Here is an 18,604-nt window from a genome sequence, read left to right as displayed (position 1 = left end):
GTTCAAATGATTTAGGACAAACTGCAGATTGGGGTGGGAGGGATACCACTGGAAATAAGCACATTGCTTAAATGGTGTCAAAGGCAAAAGCTATGGGCGTAAATCCTTGTTCCATAGAAGCTTTGATTTAAGATGATTCACCTATATATTTGTCTATTTTGCTAAATAAGAGGGGGGGGGAAGCTGAGGATGTTGTCATCAATCGCTTTGTCTCTGCAAGTTTCACAATCACAGCACTTCCTTCGGCCTCACTTTTCTTAAAAATATATTCATACCTCATATATTCATACGTTTTTAGGACAAATCTACACATGGGGGGGGCCTTGCAGAAATGATCACAAATCCTTGTTCAATTTAGTGATGTAACATTTTCCCCCCAATTTCAGTATCATTGCATTAATGTTTTAATATGTCTTCCATATATATCTATATATCTATATATCTATATATATATATCTGAAAATGTCTCACAGCATTAAATTAGAAGATAGGTTTTTTAAACAACAACAGCAAACTCTGAATCCTTTTGCACTCAGCCCAGATCTCCTGCCCCTCTCTTCCCTTTTCTCTAACTTAAAAAATACAAAACCTTTGCATACAGTGCAGCTGGGTGCAATGCGAAGTTCAGTGCTGGGGAGATTCCAGGTACCTGCCATTGCAAGCCACAGGAGGGGCTACGCCACACATCACCGTTGGGTACCGAGAGGAATAGGGGCAAGGCAGCAGGTATCATGGGCTCTATGCCTCCAAGCAGGATGGGGGGGGATGGCAGGATCCGTCAGAGGAGGATCTGATCCACATCCCAAGGGGTGGGGGTGGAGGCAGTTCAAGCAGTGACTTGGATAAATGTCCTGCCCTGGGGTGGCTGGGTGTCCCAAAAGTAGAGGGGGAGCAGTCCAAAACAGTCAAGTGCTGAGGAGCTGGCGGGCTGGAGCCAGCCAGATCAGAGACAGAGAGAGTTAGAGGGTTGGATCTGAGGCCCGTCACCAACAGATGCAACACCCCACCCCAACAGAAGAACTCACTTGCAAGTATAGTTTTCTTGCTTGGGGTGAGAATCACGCGAACGGCTCATGCCTTAAAAGAGTGAGGAGACAGCATGCCAGGTGTTGGGACCAGGTCTTGCTCTTATGCCCATCCGTGTCTCCTATATTCTGCCTATGTACCTTTTGAATCATGTATCCAGATGCTCAGGCGGTGTGCTGATTTCTTTCATAAAGCCTTCAGGATTTCCCAACCCGTGTCTCTTTCACCCAAGGGTGGGGATCCAGAGTGGGGAGTAAGGGTGCTCAGTGTAGCGCCAATACAACACTCCCAACAATGCATTTGCACCATGCCAACCAAACTGCCCACTGCCTTGCTCTCGCCCTCAGTTGCCAGAAGCGAGGTGCGGCGTTCGGGAGGCTAGAGAGCAACATAGCCCCCACACCACACCACCCTGCTGGCTACTCCTGCCCAAAGGCATCCATGCACATTCCTTGACATATGCAATGTTTATGTGTATCTGTGCCATAGGCCTGCAGCCCACATCCTGTAAGTACTTAGCAATATCCCTGGAGGCAGGGATAAGAGGACACCTACTAGAAAGGTGAAGGTGTGCCAAAGGGGTGAAAGGTTCCCTTGTATTCAGAAGCCTTTCTCTTGGGAATTACAGGGATAGAACAACCTAAATTGTATAGAAATTTATTCATGTATGCGACTACAGTGGGGAGAATGTTACTTGCCCCAAAATGGAAAGAAGCAGAAATCCCAGCAAAGGAAGAATGGATACAAAAACTTATGGAATATGCAGAAATGGCGAAACTTACTGGAAGAATAAGAAATCAAGATAACAAACATTTTTATAAAAGAATGGAAATAGTCTATTGAATATTTACAGATAAATTGTAAACAGATAAAAACACTGGGTGGATTACTGTAATGACCTGCAACTACATAAGAGTAGATATTTAAAGAAGATGAATAAATGAGTAAGTTAAGTTAATTTGGATATGCAGAAGACATTAAAAATAAACTTAAGGAACCGCAGAAAGAGGGGGAAGGAAGTCAAGTTTTTAAATGTCAAAATGACTGCAAAATCAGTTAGATAGATAGATGATAGATATAGATAGATAGGAAAAGTATAAATAATATTTTTTGTTTAAAAAGGTTCCCTTGCATCACTGCACACACTTAAATCAAAACAAAAGAGTATCACTGTTGTGATCACTATCAGCCTGACTGCACCTAACTAGACATTGCAGGAACACATGGGTGCCACCAACCTGCGTCTCCTTTCCCTGTCTAATTAGTAGTACCTAGCAATACAGGTGCCTGATGTGATGTCATTGCACTTGGTCTTTCCCTGTTTCAGCTCCATTCAGAGTGTGGGAAACGTTGAGAATGATGGTAACACTTTTTTTTTTTACTAGGCGACTACTATGACAGTGTACTGTGCTTACTACAGTGGTAGTTGTGCTTACTACTACAACCCTCCCTTCCTTGGAAGCAAAGAAATTTGTGCAGTCTATGCATAAGTTTTCTCCCGCATCCGTACTCAGGGTCAAACTAGAATTCACACGAAAAGCACCGCTGCTGCTGAAAAACGTTCTCTCTCTCTCTCTCCTCCCCCTCTAATATCTAGGAGAACTTGATACCTGAGAATGGCAATGGGATTGCACCCGCCAACCCCTGACCTCACATTCAGCATCAGTGTGAAGGGGCTGTACACATACGTAGAAGAACACACAGGGGGGAATTATTGTGCAAATGGAAAGTTGATCTTAGCACTACGTTGGAGACAACTAACTGTCTTGCTACCAGCCCTCTATCTTGCCAGAACTGCATCCTCCATGTGACCAGACTGTGGAACTGCCTCTCAATCTTGCCTTTGACCTGCTAGTTATGCACCCAAGTCCCTGGCCAGTTTGTGGGCCTTGCTGTAGACTCTTCTCCAGCCTGTCCTAGCCTGAAACTTGTGGAAGTGAATAAATCTGTGCACTTCATGGTCACAGCGGAACATGATTGTTGCAGCCTCTGGCTCCTTCCACAATTCCCTGCATTGGGGTACGAGCACCTCCAAAACCCAGCACACAGTTAAATCCCATGCAGTCACAAGTCCTTTCTGCTTTGGTATTACACCAGTTCCTTATTTGCTCTTACTCACTGGCGCAGGGGCTGTTTTCAGTGTGCACATGTGGTTTTTTAAAGTCTGCTTCAGTCATATCCTCTTGCAGCTATATCCTGTTAAAAATGAACAGGTTGGAACAAGAAATGACAGAATGATTTGAAAGGGGGAGAAAGCAGCAGACACATTCCAGGAACAACAGAACGGCAAGTGGAAGCAACTGAAAGGAGACAAAGTAGCGTCATCAAGGAAGGTATTCTGAGATGCCCTCTTGGGCATTTCTATGTGGACAGGAAACAGGTCCCCCCCCCCCACATATATATAGTGGTACCTCAGGTTACATACACTTCAGGTTACATACGCTACATGTGGTGCTAAATGTGTTGCTGGAAATCTATTTCAGGTGTGTGACAAATTCAGGTTTAAGTCTGGACGCATTCCACACCAGCCCCATCACCTCAAGGAGCAAGATGGCCCTGGCACCCATCCAGCTGGTAACTCAGCACCCAGGAGAAGTGTTTGCCTTCAGAGTAGGTTCAGCTAGCTCTGGAACTTGCCTGAAAGCAACTTGAAGCTGTTTATTCTTATTACAGTGGTACCTCGGGTTACAGACACTTCAGGTTACACACTCCACTAACCCAGAAATAGTACCTCGGGTTAAGAACTTTGCTTCAGGATGAGAACAGAAATTGTGCTCTGGCGGCGCAGCGGCTCCATTATCTAAAGTGGTGCTTCAGGTTAAGAACGGACCTCCAGAACGAATTAAGTTCTTAACCCAAGGTACCACTGTATATCCCAACAGAGCTCTCTCTCTCTCAGGTGCTTATGTATCTGTGTTTTTATTTTATTTTATTTTAAAACCAAATATTTGCAGGAAACTCATGGTGGCTCAAAAGTCCCGATACAAAACCAGTGTGGTGTAGTGGATAGAGAGTTGGACTAGGAGTATTGGACTAGGATGTGGGAGGCCAGAGTTCAAAGCCCTACTCAGTCATGACCTACCTCACAGGGTTGATGTGAGAATACTGATATGGAGAGAACCATGTACTTTACCATGAGCTCCTTCGAGGAAAGGTGGGATATTAATGTAAAGTAAATTTTTTGGAAAGTGGTTTGTCTGTTCTCCATGGGTTCAGCCACCTCCCAAAATATAATTTACAAACTTGGCACAAGAGTTTCCAAGCTGAGGGCAGCATTTGTTATTGACATCTGGATGCAAGGTGCCATTTTGAATCAAGATGGCAGACCAAAATGTCACTTGGATGTGACTTTCACCCATTTTTTGGCAAAGGTTTAGTCACCTCTCACTGGGCACAAGGATTCCTGAGCAGTAGAAGCAGCTGTCATCGTTCAGATGCCGGGTGCCATTTTGAATCAAGATGGCAGACCAAAACATGACTTTGGTATTTGGTGCGATGGATCCAGACTCACAAACTGCACTATCCATTTAAAAATCACTTTTTTATAATAAAAAAATCTACAAATCCCCAGGCACCTGCAGGCACTCTCCACTAGCAAATAAATAAGTCTTTTTCAAACAGCCACATCCATAGGCGCCAACTCCTTGGGGCTGAGGGGTCTTTGGCCCCCTCAATAAAATATTTGAGGGAGCTCCCCCCCCCCATATTTTGTTCAAGTTGGCACCCCTGGTCACATTTTACCAGCTGTCTGAAGGGGCTTGGTACACCTTACTTGGCAAGGCATTCCACAGAGTAGTTGGCTCCACGGAAAATGCCCCAGCCCAGACAGAAGGAAGTACTTCTTTACATAGTACATAGTTAAACAGAAGAATTTGCTACCACAAGCTGCAGCAATGGCCACCAACTTGGCCAGCTTCGAAAGAAGGTCTTAAAAAAATTCATGAGAGATAAGGCTATAAATGGTTACGAAGTATTTGTGGGTTAAACCACAGAGCCTAGGGCTTGCCAATCAGAAGGTCGGCAGTTTGAATCCCCACAACGGGGTGAGCTCCTGTTGCTTGGTCCCTGCTCCTGCCAACCTAGCAGTTTGAAAGCATGTCAAAGTGCAGGTAGATAAATAGGTACTGCTCCGGCGGGAAGGTAAATGGCGTTTCTGTGGGCTGCTCTGGTTCGCCAGAAGCGGCTTAGTCATGTTGGCCACATGACCCGGAAGCTGTACGCCAGCTCCCTTGGCCAATAAAGCGAGATGAGCGCCGCAACTCCAGAGTCGGCCACAACTGGACCTAATGGTCAGGGGGGTCCCTTTACCTTTACCTTTTACCTCACTCCCAAAGCAGCCCAGGGCAGCAAACAGACCAATACCGTTAGAAATATTCTATAATTACGTTCTCCCAGCCCAAATATTTTCAGGGTTGCCAGGATCAGCATCTTTCAGTCGTCAAATGCCTGCGTGAACAGGGATGTTTTTAAATTCTTCCTGAAAGTCCGTAATGAGGGAGACAGACACACCTCACTAGGGAGGACATTCCAGAAATGGGGTCCTGAGAAGGTTGATCTTGATACTATCTCCAGTGTCAAAGGCAGCAGGCCTCTGAATACCAGTTGCTGGAAATCCAAAGTGGGAATAGGGCCATTGTGCTCATATCCTTCTTGTGGACTTTCCTGAGTTGTGGGGTTCGCCACTGTGAGAATAGGACGCGGGACTAGGTGTGCCTTTGGTCTGACCCAGTAGGGCACTTCTGACGCCCCCTACCATTCCCTTGCAATGTTTCAGGAGGCCCAAGGGGGCCTGTACCTATTAAATAGTGGGTGGACATAGCAGACGACACAGAGATTTCTCCAAGTAGTTCTTTATAAGTAAGCTGGAACTGAACTGAACAGCAAGCAGCTCAGCCAGCCTGTTTTTATAGGCAGCCGGCTGTCAACACTGTAACACTGTTTCCCGCCTAAATTGACTGATGTGGACCTGAGTGAAAACTATATACACGATACCCCTGGTGGCCAGGGTGAGAACTTCAATACATAACAATACCCAAGGAAATGGATCAAAATCCTTTCCCACATGCCAGGCTCCCTATTTTCTCAGGTGATGCAGAAAAAGTTCCCTCAGAGCTGGTTCAAGACATTTTGCCGCCTGAGGCGAAGCAGGAATTGCTCCCCAAGTCAGGGTGTGTCGCATCCAAGACCAGGCAATATAGTTCGGCACCTGAGGCAAAAAAACAAAACCCACCTCTCCCTTCCTCTGAGAGTAAAATAAAATAATAATAATAATAATAATAATAATAATAATGAAACAACCAAACATTTGCTGCTCTTTCACGACAACTGTGTTTTATTCCTGAAAGTAGACAATTTAAAACCACTGTCTAACGGTGCAAGGTTGCAGGGGAAGGTTTTCCAGGATCAGCACCGACTGAAAAAAAGTTACTGCGACTTCTGGTGCTTTGTGGGGTAGAGGGTGAGATTGTTTAGCTACAAATAAGTAAGTTGAGCAGTGAGGAGACAGCAGACACTCAGGCAGTCTAAAGAGCCAGTCCTAAAGCAGTATTAATTCCAAAAGCAATCATTTTCCCATTTGCTTCCCTTTCCCACGGCTGCTTCCAACCAGCCAGCTACAGATCTTGGGCTCGTCCTTTATGTGTTTTCCCAGCTCTGCATAAGTGGATGATGCGGTGTCCATACAAATCCCAGTGCAGTAGCCACCAGCTATCAATGGCCATTAAGCAAGGACCTCTTGCCATCCATCTGCACAAAAGCATCAAGAGAAGGTGACTCTGCAAGACAGAATAGTATGCCCTATAAGCAGGGCTGGTTTTGAGACATTTGGGACAATTTGTCCTGGCACCCACTTATATCAAGGTAAGAGTAATATTTGGAAACCCCCACCCCAAAAAAGTGCAGCCTACAGCAATGTGTCATACAAGACCTACATCCCTGATTTTCCCCAGTTCTGCGGTTAACGTGCAAAGTGGGGTGCAAAAATCTTTCCTACAGTGAGACCCCTGAATCCCATGTCTGTTCTTGCTTGAATAGCAGTTTATGGCTTTCCCTCCACCCTTTCCTCTTGCTTCTGCTGCAGTTCAAGGGAACTGGCATCTAGCACCAAGTGTTCTTCCTTTTTAAAAAGATTTTTTATTAAGAATTTCCTGTAATACAGTAAAATTGCGACTGCTCCAAGTGTTCTTTTTGACAGGGACAAGAGACCAAGCTCTCATCAGCGGCTCCTTTTCTGGGTGGTGGATGGGGTCCTTTTGGTCTTCCCCTTGCAGCAATGCTCCTCCTGGGAATTTGGGGATCCAGCCTCATAGTGGCCTTTGATCCTGAGGCCAGTGGCAGAAGCCGGAGTGTGCTTTCACTCCAACTCATCAGCCCAAGGTCGTGCTCTCGATTACCGTATTTTTTGCTCTGTAAGACTCACTTTTTCCCTCCTAAAAAGTAAGGGGAAATGTGTGTGTCTTCTGGAGCGAATGCAGGCTGCACAGCTATCACAGAAGCCAGAACAGCAAGAGGGATTGCTGCGCAGCAATCCCTCTTGCTGTTCTCGCTTCTGAGATTCAGAATATTTTTTTTCTTGTTTTCCTCCTCCAAAAACTAGGTGCGTCTTGTGGTCTGGGGCGTCTTGTAGAGCAAAAAATATGGTAGTTTTCTCTGCATCGTTTGTAACAAAGCTGGAGAACACTCCAGTGGACTGGAAGGATGAGGGTGTTGGAAAAAAAGAGAAGAAAAGAAATCCAGCAAAAAATAATAATAATTCATAATGTATTCTTACTAGGTTAAAAAAAATACAACCAGTTTCCTAAAAGCAGTTCCCAACATAAAAAAGCTAGCATATCAGGGAGAAAGATTACAGCCCAGTCCATTTGCTGCTGGGCTAGTTTTCTTCTTGCAATGATTATGATTATGATTATTATTATTAGTAGTAGTAGTAGTGTTTCTCTTTATGATGAGGATGAATTTACATAGAGAACTATTAAAACAACAACAACAACTAGGATTCCTTACTATCAGTCTGGATTGGAACAGTCCTTTCTCACCTGTTCTGCTGTGTGGGTAGACCTGGCCACTTCTATAGGCAGGAGGGCAAGCTTTGGGAGATAATGTAATCCTATCCTTATGTTCACACAAGTTGTTTCATAACACCTGCCCTCCCCAAGCCCAACCTAGGTATAGAACAAGAGAACACCAAGGCTAAACTCAACCTCTTCATTCTGTAAGCTAGTTGTTAATACATGGAAATACCGTATATATTTTTTGATAAAAAATATTTGTCTGGTTAGATACTTGGTTTATTTATTTAATTAATACAAAACAATTTTTATACTGTTCTTGAAAACAGCAGAGACCACAAAAACGTATTACCACCTCCACCCCAGAAATCAACAAATAAAACCAAAGGAAGACTAACGTTTAGTTGTCTAACTGTGCCCATGCAATGAACAAGAAAATCTGAAGGTTCCTAGAGAGAAAATCGCAGCCACATTGCCCCCTACTCCTATCCTGCTGCTGTCACACGGCTGTGAGCTAAGCCATGGTTTGGTTCAGCATTACATCTGAACGTGGGCTTATAGTTTATCTCACTCTGGCAAAACCGTAATAAGCCTAAGCTTGTTCTATGGATAAGCTGTAGCTAAGGTTTATTCTATGGCTTACTGCTCATAGGTTGCCCGGGAGAGATAAACCATGAGCTTGGGTTTGAGAGTAACAGGAAGGCAAACCACGAGTGAAGTGGCTTTCTAGGAACCCACATCCTTACTCATTCATGCGAAGCCACGGTTTGGCTGAGCATTATGCACAAACTGGACTGGTGAGCATCATGGCTTAGTGGGGGGATTTGAACCCTGGTCTCTGAGACTCTGATCACTATATGGCATTGGCTTTCCATGCACTTAGCTACAAATCAACCATCATGTCAGGGAGGGAACTAATTATGACAAACTTTGGACAACGATTATAAACACGGTTTATCTAATTTATAATGACAGGGAAGTAGCATTTATTTATAAATTTTGTAAACTTGATTAAATAAAAATAAAAAAAGCTCTCCAAGTGAAATTATAGATAAAAACACAGCTGAAATCCAGAAACCAGTTAAAAGCAAATTTACATAAAGCCATCATGGTGCAAAACAAAGATAAAACCTATAACCAACAAATCTGGGAACTAAATCATGTGTCTTGCTGATAGGCTTACTGAAACAGAAAAAGTTTTCAGTAGGCTTCTAAAACAACGTAGTGAGGGGGCCTGTCTGGTATCAATAGGTAGCCATTTCCAAAGTACCAGTGCCGTCGCACTAAAAGATCGACTGCTCATAAATGCGACATGGACAGTATGTGGCACTTTAAAAGTGAAAGTTCCATAAGCCAAAGCAAGACAGCTGCTTAAGTAAACTGGTCCCAAGTCATTAAGGGCTTTAAATACCAAAGAGGAATAACACTGAGAACAGTCCAATAACGAATCAGTAGCCAATGCAGATCGTTGCAAGGAAGTATAAAATGCTGGTAGGATCTTACTTCCTGATCAACTTCAAAGGAAGCCCCACATAGAGTGCATTGCAATAATCCGGTCTTGCGAGTTCCCAGTGCCTCCCGTGATCAAGTTATCCTGGTCCAGGAATAGTTGGACCAGCTGAAGATGGTGAAAGGCACTCCTAGTTGCTGAGGCCACTTGAGCCTCAAATGACAAAACATGGCACCCTCAGGAATAGAAATCACCCAGGCAACAGACCACTTTATCCAACACAAAATGTAAAGCAGTTTTAAACTACTGATTTGTGGCAACCTTGTGGCTAGTCAAAAGCTTTTCATTTGATGAATATGTAACCCCTGTAATAAGCCAAGTGTTGGAAGTGCCTTAAAAATGTGGAGACAACCGTACAGTGGATTTTCGCTTTAGCTAACGTGTTTTGGAGTCAAACTAATACCCAGATAGAAAGTTGTTTGGCATATTCTCTTTACCTAGAGACATTACTAGGTTTTAAAACCATCTATGTAAATGAGCTAATTCAGCTAAAGACACAGGGGTTTTATTATATACCAGCCTCTGCTTTATATCAGATTTTTGGACTACAGTTCCCATCAGCCCCAAGGCAACACAGCAGCCTATATAATTGTGACTGTGAAGATACTGTATGCAAGATAATGGGGGCAATCTGTTGTATACTTCTTAAAGAGAGCTAGCTGCTTGAGGAGATGTGAAGTATGATCTGGCACTAATGTCAAATCTGGTCAGCTATGTGAAAGTAAGAGGGGGGCGGAATATGAAATGGTTGAGAGACCACTACCATTTATTAATTTCTGGTTTGCAAACAGTAGATTTCCACATATGGGTGCTTCCTTAACTTGGCTACTATTTGTGGTGCATCCGTTTTTCTGCATTATTGTTCCAGCAATTCTTTTTAAAAACAAAAGGGTAACAGTTTTTAAATCTAACATACATTTTAACCAACACAGGTATTACATTTCAACCACAGAACCAGGAAATGCAATCCATTTAAATCAAATTTAAGCAAAACACCTGAAAACAGCCCAGGTCACTGAAACTCACATTCCGCAGGAGGGGGACGAAAGGAAGTTCCCATTGCACAAATAGGGTTAGCTGTGAAAAAGTAATGATTGGAGTCCTGCTAACTAAAATCTTGGATTTTTTCCCCCAAGCACATTATGAAGATCAGAGCCCATTACTCTATTTACTCATCGACCCACAGGATATATCTTTTTTTAAAAAAAAATTACTCCCCTTTCTCAATTTGCGTTAATGGCCACACCTTTAATTCCATCGGAGGAATTTCCCCAAACTTCCTATAAATACCCCTAATGGCTGAAGGATCTTTTCACACTCCCCTTTGGACACAGAAGCAGCCAAGCCTCTCCTGCTCCTGGTGTGTTCCTTCCCGGCAGAAGTACAGGCAAGCCGTCATCCGGCATCTCGAGAGGAGGAGGAAAAAAAAGTGGGAGGAGGTCCAGCGCAAAGAGATTCAAAGGCTTTTGAAGGATGAGCTCAGAACGAAGTAAGTAGAACTTTGGTCAGCCCGTTCTAGGCGCCTGGCGCAGAGGTCGAGCGAGCTGGTAAGTTGCACGCTTTGGGACAAGCGCAGCTGGATTTTGTTATTTATAAGGAGGGTAAATCTATTTACCCGTTCCCTGTTTCATACATTTGTGGGGCGGCGGATGGGAAAGGAGGAAGGGTCTCAGGTTTAGCAGAAGTGTTCTCTCCCAACCCCCCAACTCTGCGTTACGCCCAAAATAGCAGATTTTCTTATGGAAAGGATGGTGGGCTGTTAGGTTTAAAGTGGTTAAGGTAAAACCAGCTTGGAGAGATTTTTGAAGGCTAATAAACCTTGGGCTTGTTCGTTTGTTTAGGTCTTTTCTCTGAGCAAGGGGCTGATTCCTGTTTTTAGTCTTAAAGGGGCAGGGAGGCTACTCTTTCGCTCAGATTTCCCAGCCTCCCTATTTAATCCACGGGCTCCAGAAGAAAAGCCAAGTTCTTTCAAAAGTTATTCTCGGTTATATTTCGTATCGTTCCTCAAACGAGCTCGAAGGAGACACTTTTTAAGTTTCACAAGAGGTCCCAGTGACTTTTAGGAAAGGCTGAACAGCGTTAACCTCTGGAACTGCCTGCCGCATGATTCCCTGATCTCCACACTACTTTAGCAGTCCTTTTCGGGGTCTTGAATTTGCTTTCTAATTTACTTTCAAGTCTGCGAGTGGAGCTCTCGATCTCCCGGCAGATTGCAATAAAAACCGGCCAGGATTCACTCCGGGTTGCTTTAGCAAACAAACGACGGCAGCAAAACCCCACCCTAAATTGCACTGCAGAGCTGGGTCTTTGCGTGGAGGACTGCGAGCGCGGTTTAGTTTTGGTACTCGAAACAACTTCTAGGGGTGAGAGTTAAATTCTCAAGGTGCTTTCTTTTCCACCCGGCTCAGACTACTTATTGAAAACACAAGGACGCACACACCCCTCCGCACCCTCGCAAGCCTGAAGTCCGCCGCCTCTGGTAGCTAAAAAGTGATTTGCCACGGGCCACCCAATCGAGCCGAAACCACGCCCCGCGCGCAGGCGCGTCTCGGGGGCTGCCGCTTCCACGCCGCTTTTTAAAGCAAAGGGCGGCGGGCCAGAAACTTCGGAATCGGGATGTGTATAACAGATAGTTTGATCCTCTGGGTGGGGTTGGGTCCCCCCCCGCGACTCTTTTCCCATCTCCAACCCTTAACAGGAGCATAAACTAACGCGCCCCAGTTCTGTTTTACGCTCGAGTAGGGACTTTTGGATTTTTTCCCACGCATCCTAAATGTGTGGAGAGGGGGATTTAAGACTTCTCCATGGGGCGGCGGCTTCTTATTTGAGAAAATAACTAGTGTATGCGCGAATTGCCAGCCCCGCCTCCCCCACTAATGAATTTATTTGCAAAAAATAAAAAGCCGCCAAAATGGACTGAGCAAGGAGATGATTTACTGCGAGGAGAAGGGAGAACAAAAAATTCGGCAAAATTACCCGCTGTGGCCCGGCAGCAACACGTGGAAGCGGGAGTGCTTTAGCTACTTCCTCCGCCTGCCGGAAGATAAACGTGACCAAGGGAAGATCCCTTCAAAGGAACAAGATCCCTTCCTTTACACCTCTCTCCTATTTGTGCGTAATCAGCCGGTAGAGCATGAGACGCTTGATCTCGGGGTTGTGGGTGCGAGCCCCACGTTGGGCCAAAGATTCTGCGTTGCATGGGGTTGGACTAGATGACCCTGGTGGTCCCCTCCAGCTGTACAATTCAATGATCTAAATACTGTACAGGACTTCTCCCTCTCCTCCTTGCCTAGTGTGGACCAGCGCTTTGGGGACCGAACTCCAGTTAAAATAGAATGTAGGTTTGCGTTTTAATATTCTTGGAAGTATCAACCCATATTGGGCAGAATACTTGCTGTATCACGCTAGGCCAGCCAGCAAAAGCCTTTCCTTTTGTGTCTCTTAAGGTAAAGGTAAAGGGACCCCTGACCATTAGGTTCAGTCTTGACCGACTCTGGGGTTGCGGCGCTCATCTCGCTTTATTGGCCGAGGGAGCTGGCGTACAGCTTCCGGGTCATGTGGCCAGCATGACTAAGCCGCTTCTGAACCAGAGCAGCGCATGGAGATGCCGCTTACCTTCCCACCTATTTATCTACTTGCACTTTGATGTGCTTTCGAACTGCTAGGTTGGCAGGAGCAGGGACCGAGCAACGGGAGCTCACCCCGTCGCGGGGATTCGAACCGCCGACCTTCTGATTGGCAAGTCCTAGGCTCTGTGGTTTAACCCACAGCACCACCCGCGTCCCACTTTGTGTCTCTTACTATTGATTAAATTGAAAGCTTAAAATACAGGCCAGGGGGCTTGGAACTTCTCTGAGGGCCATGTTGGCACAGCCTTCCCTCTTCCTTGTAGCTATGGCTCTGAGATGAGTAGTACATCTAGCTCCCCAGTTTTGTAACTGAAAGTGGGTGAGTGACCCTTGGATTAAAGATGGAAAATGAGTGTAAATTTATATTATTTTTTAAAAACCCATGTGCTTCTAAATCATGCTTTTCCTGAACTTCTTTGAAAGGTATTCCTTCCTGTCATGTAGGAAGATGAAATGCCCTTAAAAGTGGGAGTGGGAGCCTGGGAGATCTGACCTGCAGGATGCAGCCCACTGGGAAGTTCTCTTGTACAACCTCATGGAGCCAGTGATACTAGTGCTGGATTAATTTATATCAGTGAAACTATTCTTCCATTGTTCCACTGACTATATGACCTCATTCATTCTCTCTCTCCCTCCTCCAGATGTTATTTTGCCCCTGATCAGCATTGCACTGTGGGGATTGATGTGCTCAGCTACACCCCTGCCAGAGACATCCGGGTACCCAGACTCCGTCCTTGACAATTTGGAATTTGTGCTTAGGATTAGAAAGGATGTTGCTAAAATGAAGAATGATCTGGTGAGTTGTTGCGAGCAGAAGAGGAAAATGCTGGGCAAGGAATATTGCAGAGATGAAGGTGTACAGTTTGTCTAGAGCAGCCTTTTTCAACTTGGTGCCCTCCGGGTGTTTTGGAACTACAAATCCCATCAGTCCCATCCAAGTGTGGTCAGGGGTGATGGGTGCTGTAGCCGAACAACACTCAAAACCCAACAGGTTGGATTAGGCTGCTCACGATCAAAGCCTAAATCCACAGCTTATGTACACTGGCAGAAGCTGTGGGTTTAGGCAGGTATCTAAAAGGGATGTCTTGGTCAATGATATAAAACACTTCCTGAGAAATCCTGAAGGACCAATTCCAGTTCTCGATATTACCCACCTTTTAAAAATGTGTCCACTCCTTGAAACTACCGCTGTGAATCTCAAAAGTACAAATATCGACTGATGATCCCCCCCAAATATTGTGCCAGGATGGGTTTGAGCAAAAGGTGGAGCCCAGTCCTGAAAAACTGCCTAATTTATCCTGTATATAACACACCTCCCCAGTAACATAACAACTTGGAAAGTGATTATGCCCTGACAGTTATTATTTTGCAGCTCTTGGCTTTGAACCACTGTAAACTCCAGTACAAATAACTTATTCTCATCGAGCTGAGTTCTCGGATAAACAAAATAGTTGGCAAGTTGTTCTGGTATGGGACTCCGTTCCCGGCATTTCCTTGAAATTGCAGCTTGCCCCGGAGACTTAACCTCATAGAGAGCGTAGCTTTCTCCCTTCTAGCGTTGTGGAAGTCTCTCCTGGCCCTGGCCCCATTTAATCTGAACAAATGGCATTGATCCTACCTTTCCCAGCATTTGTGAGGTTGTGCCAACCTGGAAAGGTCACCTTCCCTCAGTGACAAAAGGATAAAAATTGTTTGCAGACAGTGAATAAAGCTTTGGCATTCTCGTTGGCTTCCCTCAGAGGGCGGAGGGGCTAGTTTGACTAGATCTGTCAAATTATCGTAAAAATGCATTTAATCCTCCTCTTATCCAAGCCTAACTTAAACCGGAAGAAAAATCACGCTGTGATGAATGCCAATATTTGCTGCTCAGTCTGCCACCCTTTGGCTAGAATCAGATTCTTTGGTTTGGGTTTTGGGTGTGTGATATTTGCGTGTTGGTGCTTTCAGTAGTTTCAGTGTGGCATAATTTACTCCAATTTTGTTATGAAAAAAGGCAGAGGTTTCTGCAGGTCTCTTTCCAAACACTAGAAATAGTATTCATCAGTCTCTTCCTCTGACTTCTGAGAGTTCATGCACTTGAGAGCATAACTTAGCTTCCTATCATAAGGACTGGAAACTTGCTGGTTTGCAAACGCTGCACTCATAAGTTATAACCATTCTGCACTACTGTAGTGTTCCTATAGAATTCACACCTCCCTTTATTCTATGAAATAATTTACTGCTGCATTCCAAGTGATCCCATAGATGTTGATCTGTCTATTGACATGTAGTCCTTTACTATGGACTCCTTATTCAAGTGAAGGCACTAAATAACAGGGCACATTAGGTTCTTGTGAGAGCAGGGCAGAGACAAGGTCTTGCATTAACAGAATGAGTAGATAAGGTTTCTGTACTCTTACGAACTACAAGGCTGGGTGGTGGGCAGCAAGTATTGGGGAGCCCTTGCCTTCCTGGTAGTATCACCAATTCCTTTTTAAAGTACTGTAAAATATACAGGTGGTGGGAGCTCATGGGGTTGCCAGTAGGGAACAAGCAAGCTATATATCTATATTGGCTACTGGGGCCTTTGTCTCTTCTGACCTCAACTCCTTGTTTCTCCCTCCGCCTGCTGCCCACAGCGTAAAGAATTCAGGCTTGGCAGTGACAACGAACTGCAACTGGTGCAGGAAATCCTGCGCATTGAGCAAGTTGATTATTCCCATTGTCGGAAAGACCTCTGTAACAAGGTATGTAGAAGCCACCGTCCGGTAACAAGCCCTAAGCAGTTATATTTCCCATTCCTGTTAACGTGCAATTATATTTCCCGCCTGTTCCCACCGCCCCAGAAAGTTCCAGGTGGGAAAACAACAACAATTCAATAAGGTAGGAGGGAGCTTTGCAATATCTGTTTACAAATAATGCAGGCAGCAACAGGTGGAAGGAAGCCAGAACCAAAAGGAGTGTTAGGTCCTCAAAGAAGTGAGCGAGCGGCTTCCTGCCTGCCTACCAGCTTTGGAAACTTCTTGCCAGGCTCCACACCTCCAGCTTCTTCCCACATTTATTTCTCATGCCCACTAAGAGAAACAGCAAATGTCTGTCATTTCACCATTTTTCTTTTAGCTATAAAGCGGTAGGGAAATGCTTAGAGAACTGAGGCCATTTCATTTGGGGGACAAAATGATAGCACAGCTATAACATGGACAATGGCCAGTTTGTGACACCCTCTGTGAGCCCCATCCTTGAGTGAGCCTGCCTCCTTGTTGCAATAGGTCTAGGGGGCTCTTGCTAATGCCCCCCACCTTGCTTTGGGTGTGGTCCTTCAGCAAATGCCTGACTGTGCCTCCAATGCAAGGAGATGTGTGTGTGGATGAGCAGGGTCTGTGGCAATAATTCTATGTGTTTTGCATGCCTTACCCTTCATTCATGTCAAAATCTTGGTTAAGATTGGCAGTCCACGCCTGATGTAGTAGTTGCCTGGCCGACTGCCAAAAATACACTTTTGAGGGTTAAGGGGGAATTCCTGTTGGTAACCAAACCAGATGTCATCCATTTCCCCTGGTGCTGCAATCGTGACTCGGCGCGTTTGCAGGTTAAGCAATGAGCCAGCAAAGTAAAGGATTCTGAGTGGATAAGATTAGTTATGTACTTAACAGAAGGGCTTGCTCATGAGAAACAGAAGGATCTGCCTTTTCTGATTGCGAAAGGGTGGGGTTGGTGGGAACATAACTTTAGAAGAGGAAAGAATCTCAGGGGCATCTGGACAGCCACGTGAAAAACTGTAGCATTATGATTTCCAGGGGGTAGCTCTGTTTGTTGGAAGCAGTAAAGGGAGTTTTATGGCACACTTAAAATACGCTGTACTTTACTGATTTTGGACAAAATGGTTGTTATGTGGAGGGGAAGCTTTTTAGGTGGCAATGTGTATTAAGATGGCAAGCTAGCCATGATGCTTTGCCAGGGTGGGGGCTCCTTCTCATTCTGAGCGTAGCACTGGACCTCTGCCCCTGATGGCTTCGCTGCATTTATAATGGCGCAAGCTTTTGTGGATTAGAGCCCACTGCACCAGAATATCTAGCATTAGTATGTTCACTGATATATTGGACAACTTTATTACAAATCAACTAGGAGCATTTTTTCTCCACTGGGCTACTGACTTATAGTAATGACTTCCCTCGCCACCCACACAATAAAATTGCTGGTTATAGGTGCAATCTTAGTTTTACACACACACACACACACACACACACACACACACACACACACACATCTCCCTCTTCCAAAATTAATGCCTATGTGCCACATGGATTCTGTTTATATTCAATCCATGCTTTCTCTTTAGAACTACATATGCACATTCAGTTGAGCATGGACTATGAAATTGGTAGCAATCAGCAAATTAAAACAAATTACACTTTAAGGCTGGCTGTTAAAAATCACTGAGGCTAATATGTATCTAATCTAGAAGCCCTGCCCACTCATTACAAAGTTTGGTTATAGTTAACCAGTGGCAAAGGAAGAAGACTCCATACATGCTCAAATACCCAAATACTCTTCCCTGGGTCCCCTCCTAGCACTCAAAATGAGTTCTGAGGCTGATCACTCAAATGAGGTTTGGTGAGGGGGTACCCTTTTCCAGGGGATATTCGGGCACACCTCTGTAACATGTTGTGTATTTAACTTCTCAAGTAGAGAGGAATATTACCAAATAGCCAATAAGATAAGAGCATGCAGAGAGAAAAAATCCCCTTCATGTTTTCTTAGCACACAGCAAATATTTCTTAACAATCTTATTGCTGCCGACCTGCTTGGCGAAAGCTTGAGCAATAACATAGATGTTGGACTCTATGCCTTTGTACGTAAGGAATGTCAATGTCTTGGCTTGCCTACTATGGGAAAACTTTTTCTCCTCTTGCCACTTCTTCTGAGGAACCCTCTTAATTTTCCCACCTTAAGTTAATATTTAAACCTGTAGCCTTTTTCCGCTTTGTTCTCTGGCAGGGGAAACTGAGCCTTCTCCTTTATACCAACTTGAACTGTTCATTTGTTCTTCTGCTCTCTCTCTCCACCACATATGATCAAACTGAGCCACTTCTAATATCTCATCTCACATGGTTTTACTTATACTCACAACACACCCTAAATTGGGTTGCTGTGTATAGTGTTTTAAGAGTTTAAATTGGTTTGAGAGGCATTGCTTTCAGTGATCCACATCAGGTGTGAAGAAATTTGTGTCCCTACTGAAATACAGCTCCCATCATCTCTGGCCATTGGCTGTGTTTGCTCTGGTTCATGGGCATTGTAGTTCCATAAAAGATCCTCATCAGCCTACCTGGAAGCACATTTCTGCCTTGCTGTAATGATCTTGCTCTGTTGTTGCAAAAATGGATTGACTGTATCTTAACTGCCCTGAGAATGAATGTCCTAAATAATTTAAACAAGCCCCCTTTTTAAAA

At 44.6% G+C, this 18,604-nt stretch overlaps 1 protein-coding gene across 8 annotated transcripts in view; it reads left to right on the top strand.

The window, feature by feature from the left end:
• The first annotated feature begins 7,624 nt into the window (after positions 1-7,624).
• CSF3 (colony stimulating factor 3) overlaps positions 7,625-18,604 on the top strand; it is a 38,339-nt gene continuing 27,359 nt past the window's right edge. For 5 of the 8 annotated variants that reach the window (XR_013978881.1, XR_013978882.1, XR_013978883.1 and 2 more), the window contains exons 1-2: positions 13,317-13,968; positions 15,791-15,898. Coding sequence is in view for 4 of the 8 variants with exons in the window: in XM_080978369.1 (XP_080834495.1) it covers positions 13,780-13,968; positions 15,791-15,898 (297 nt within the window). In the remaining 4 variants the exon portion in view is untranslated. Of the gene's footprint in view, positions 12,655-13,316; positions 13,969-15,790; positions 15,899-18,604 lie in introns of those variants that run through there. The other 3 variants (XM_080978370.1, XM_080978371.1, XM_080978372.1) reach the window with 3 other exon arrangements.

The sequence above is a fragment of the Podarcis pityusensis genome (genome assembly GCF_964106645.2).
Source record: "Podarcis pityusensis genome assembly, chromosome: 13".
NCBI classification, from domain to species: Eukaryota; Metazoa; Chordata; class Lepidosauria; order Squamata; family Lacertidae; genus Podarcis; species Podarcis pityusensis.
This window is presented reverse-complemented; position numbering and strand designations above follow the sequence as displayed.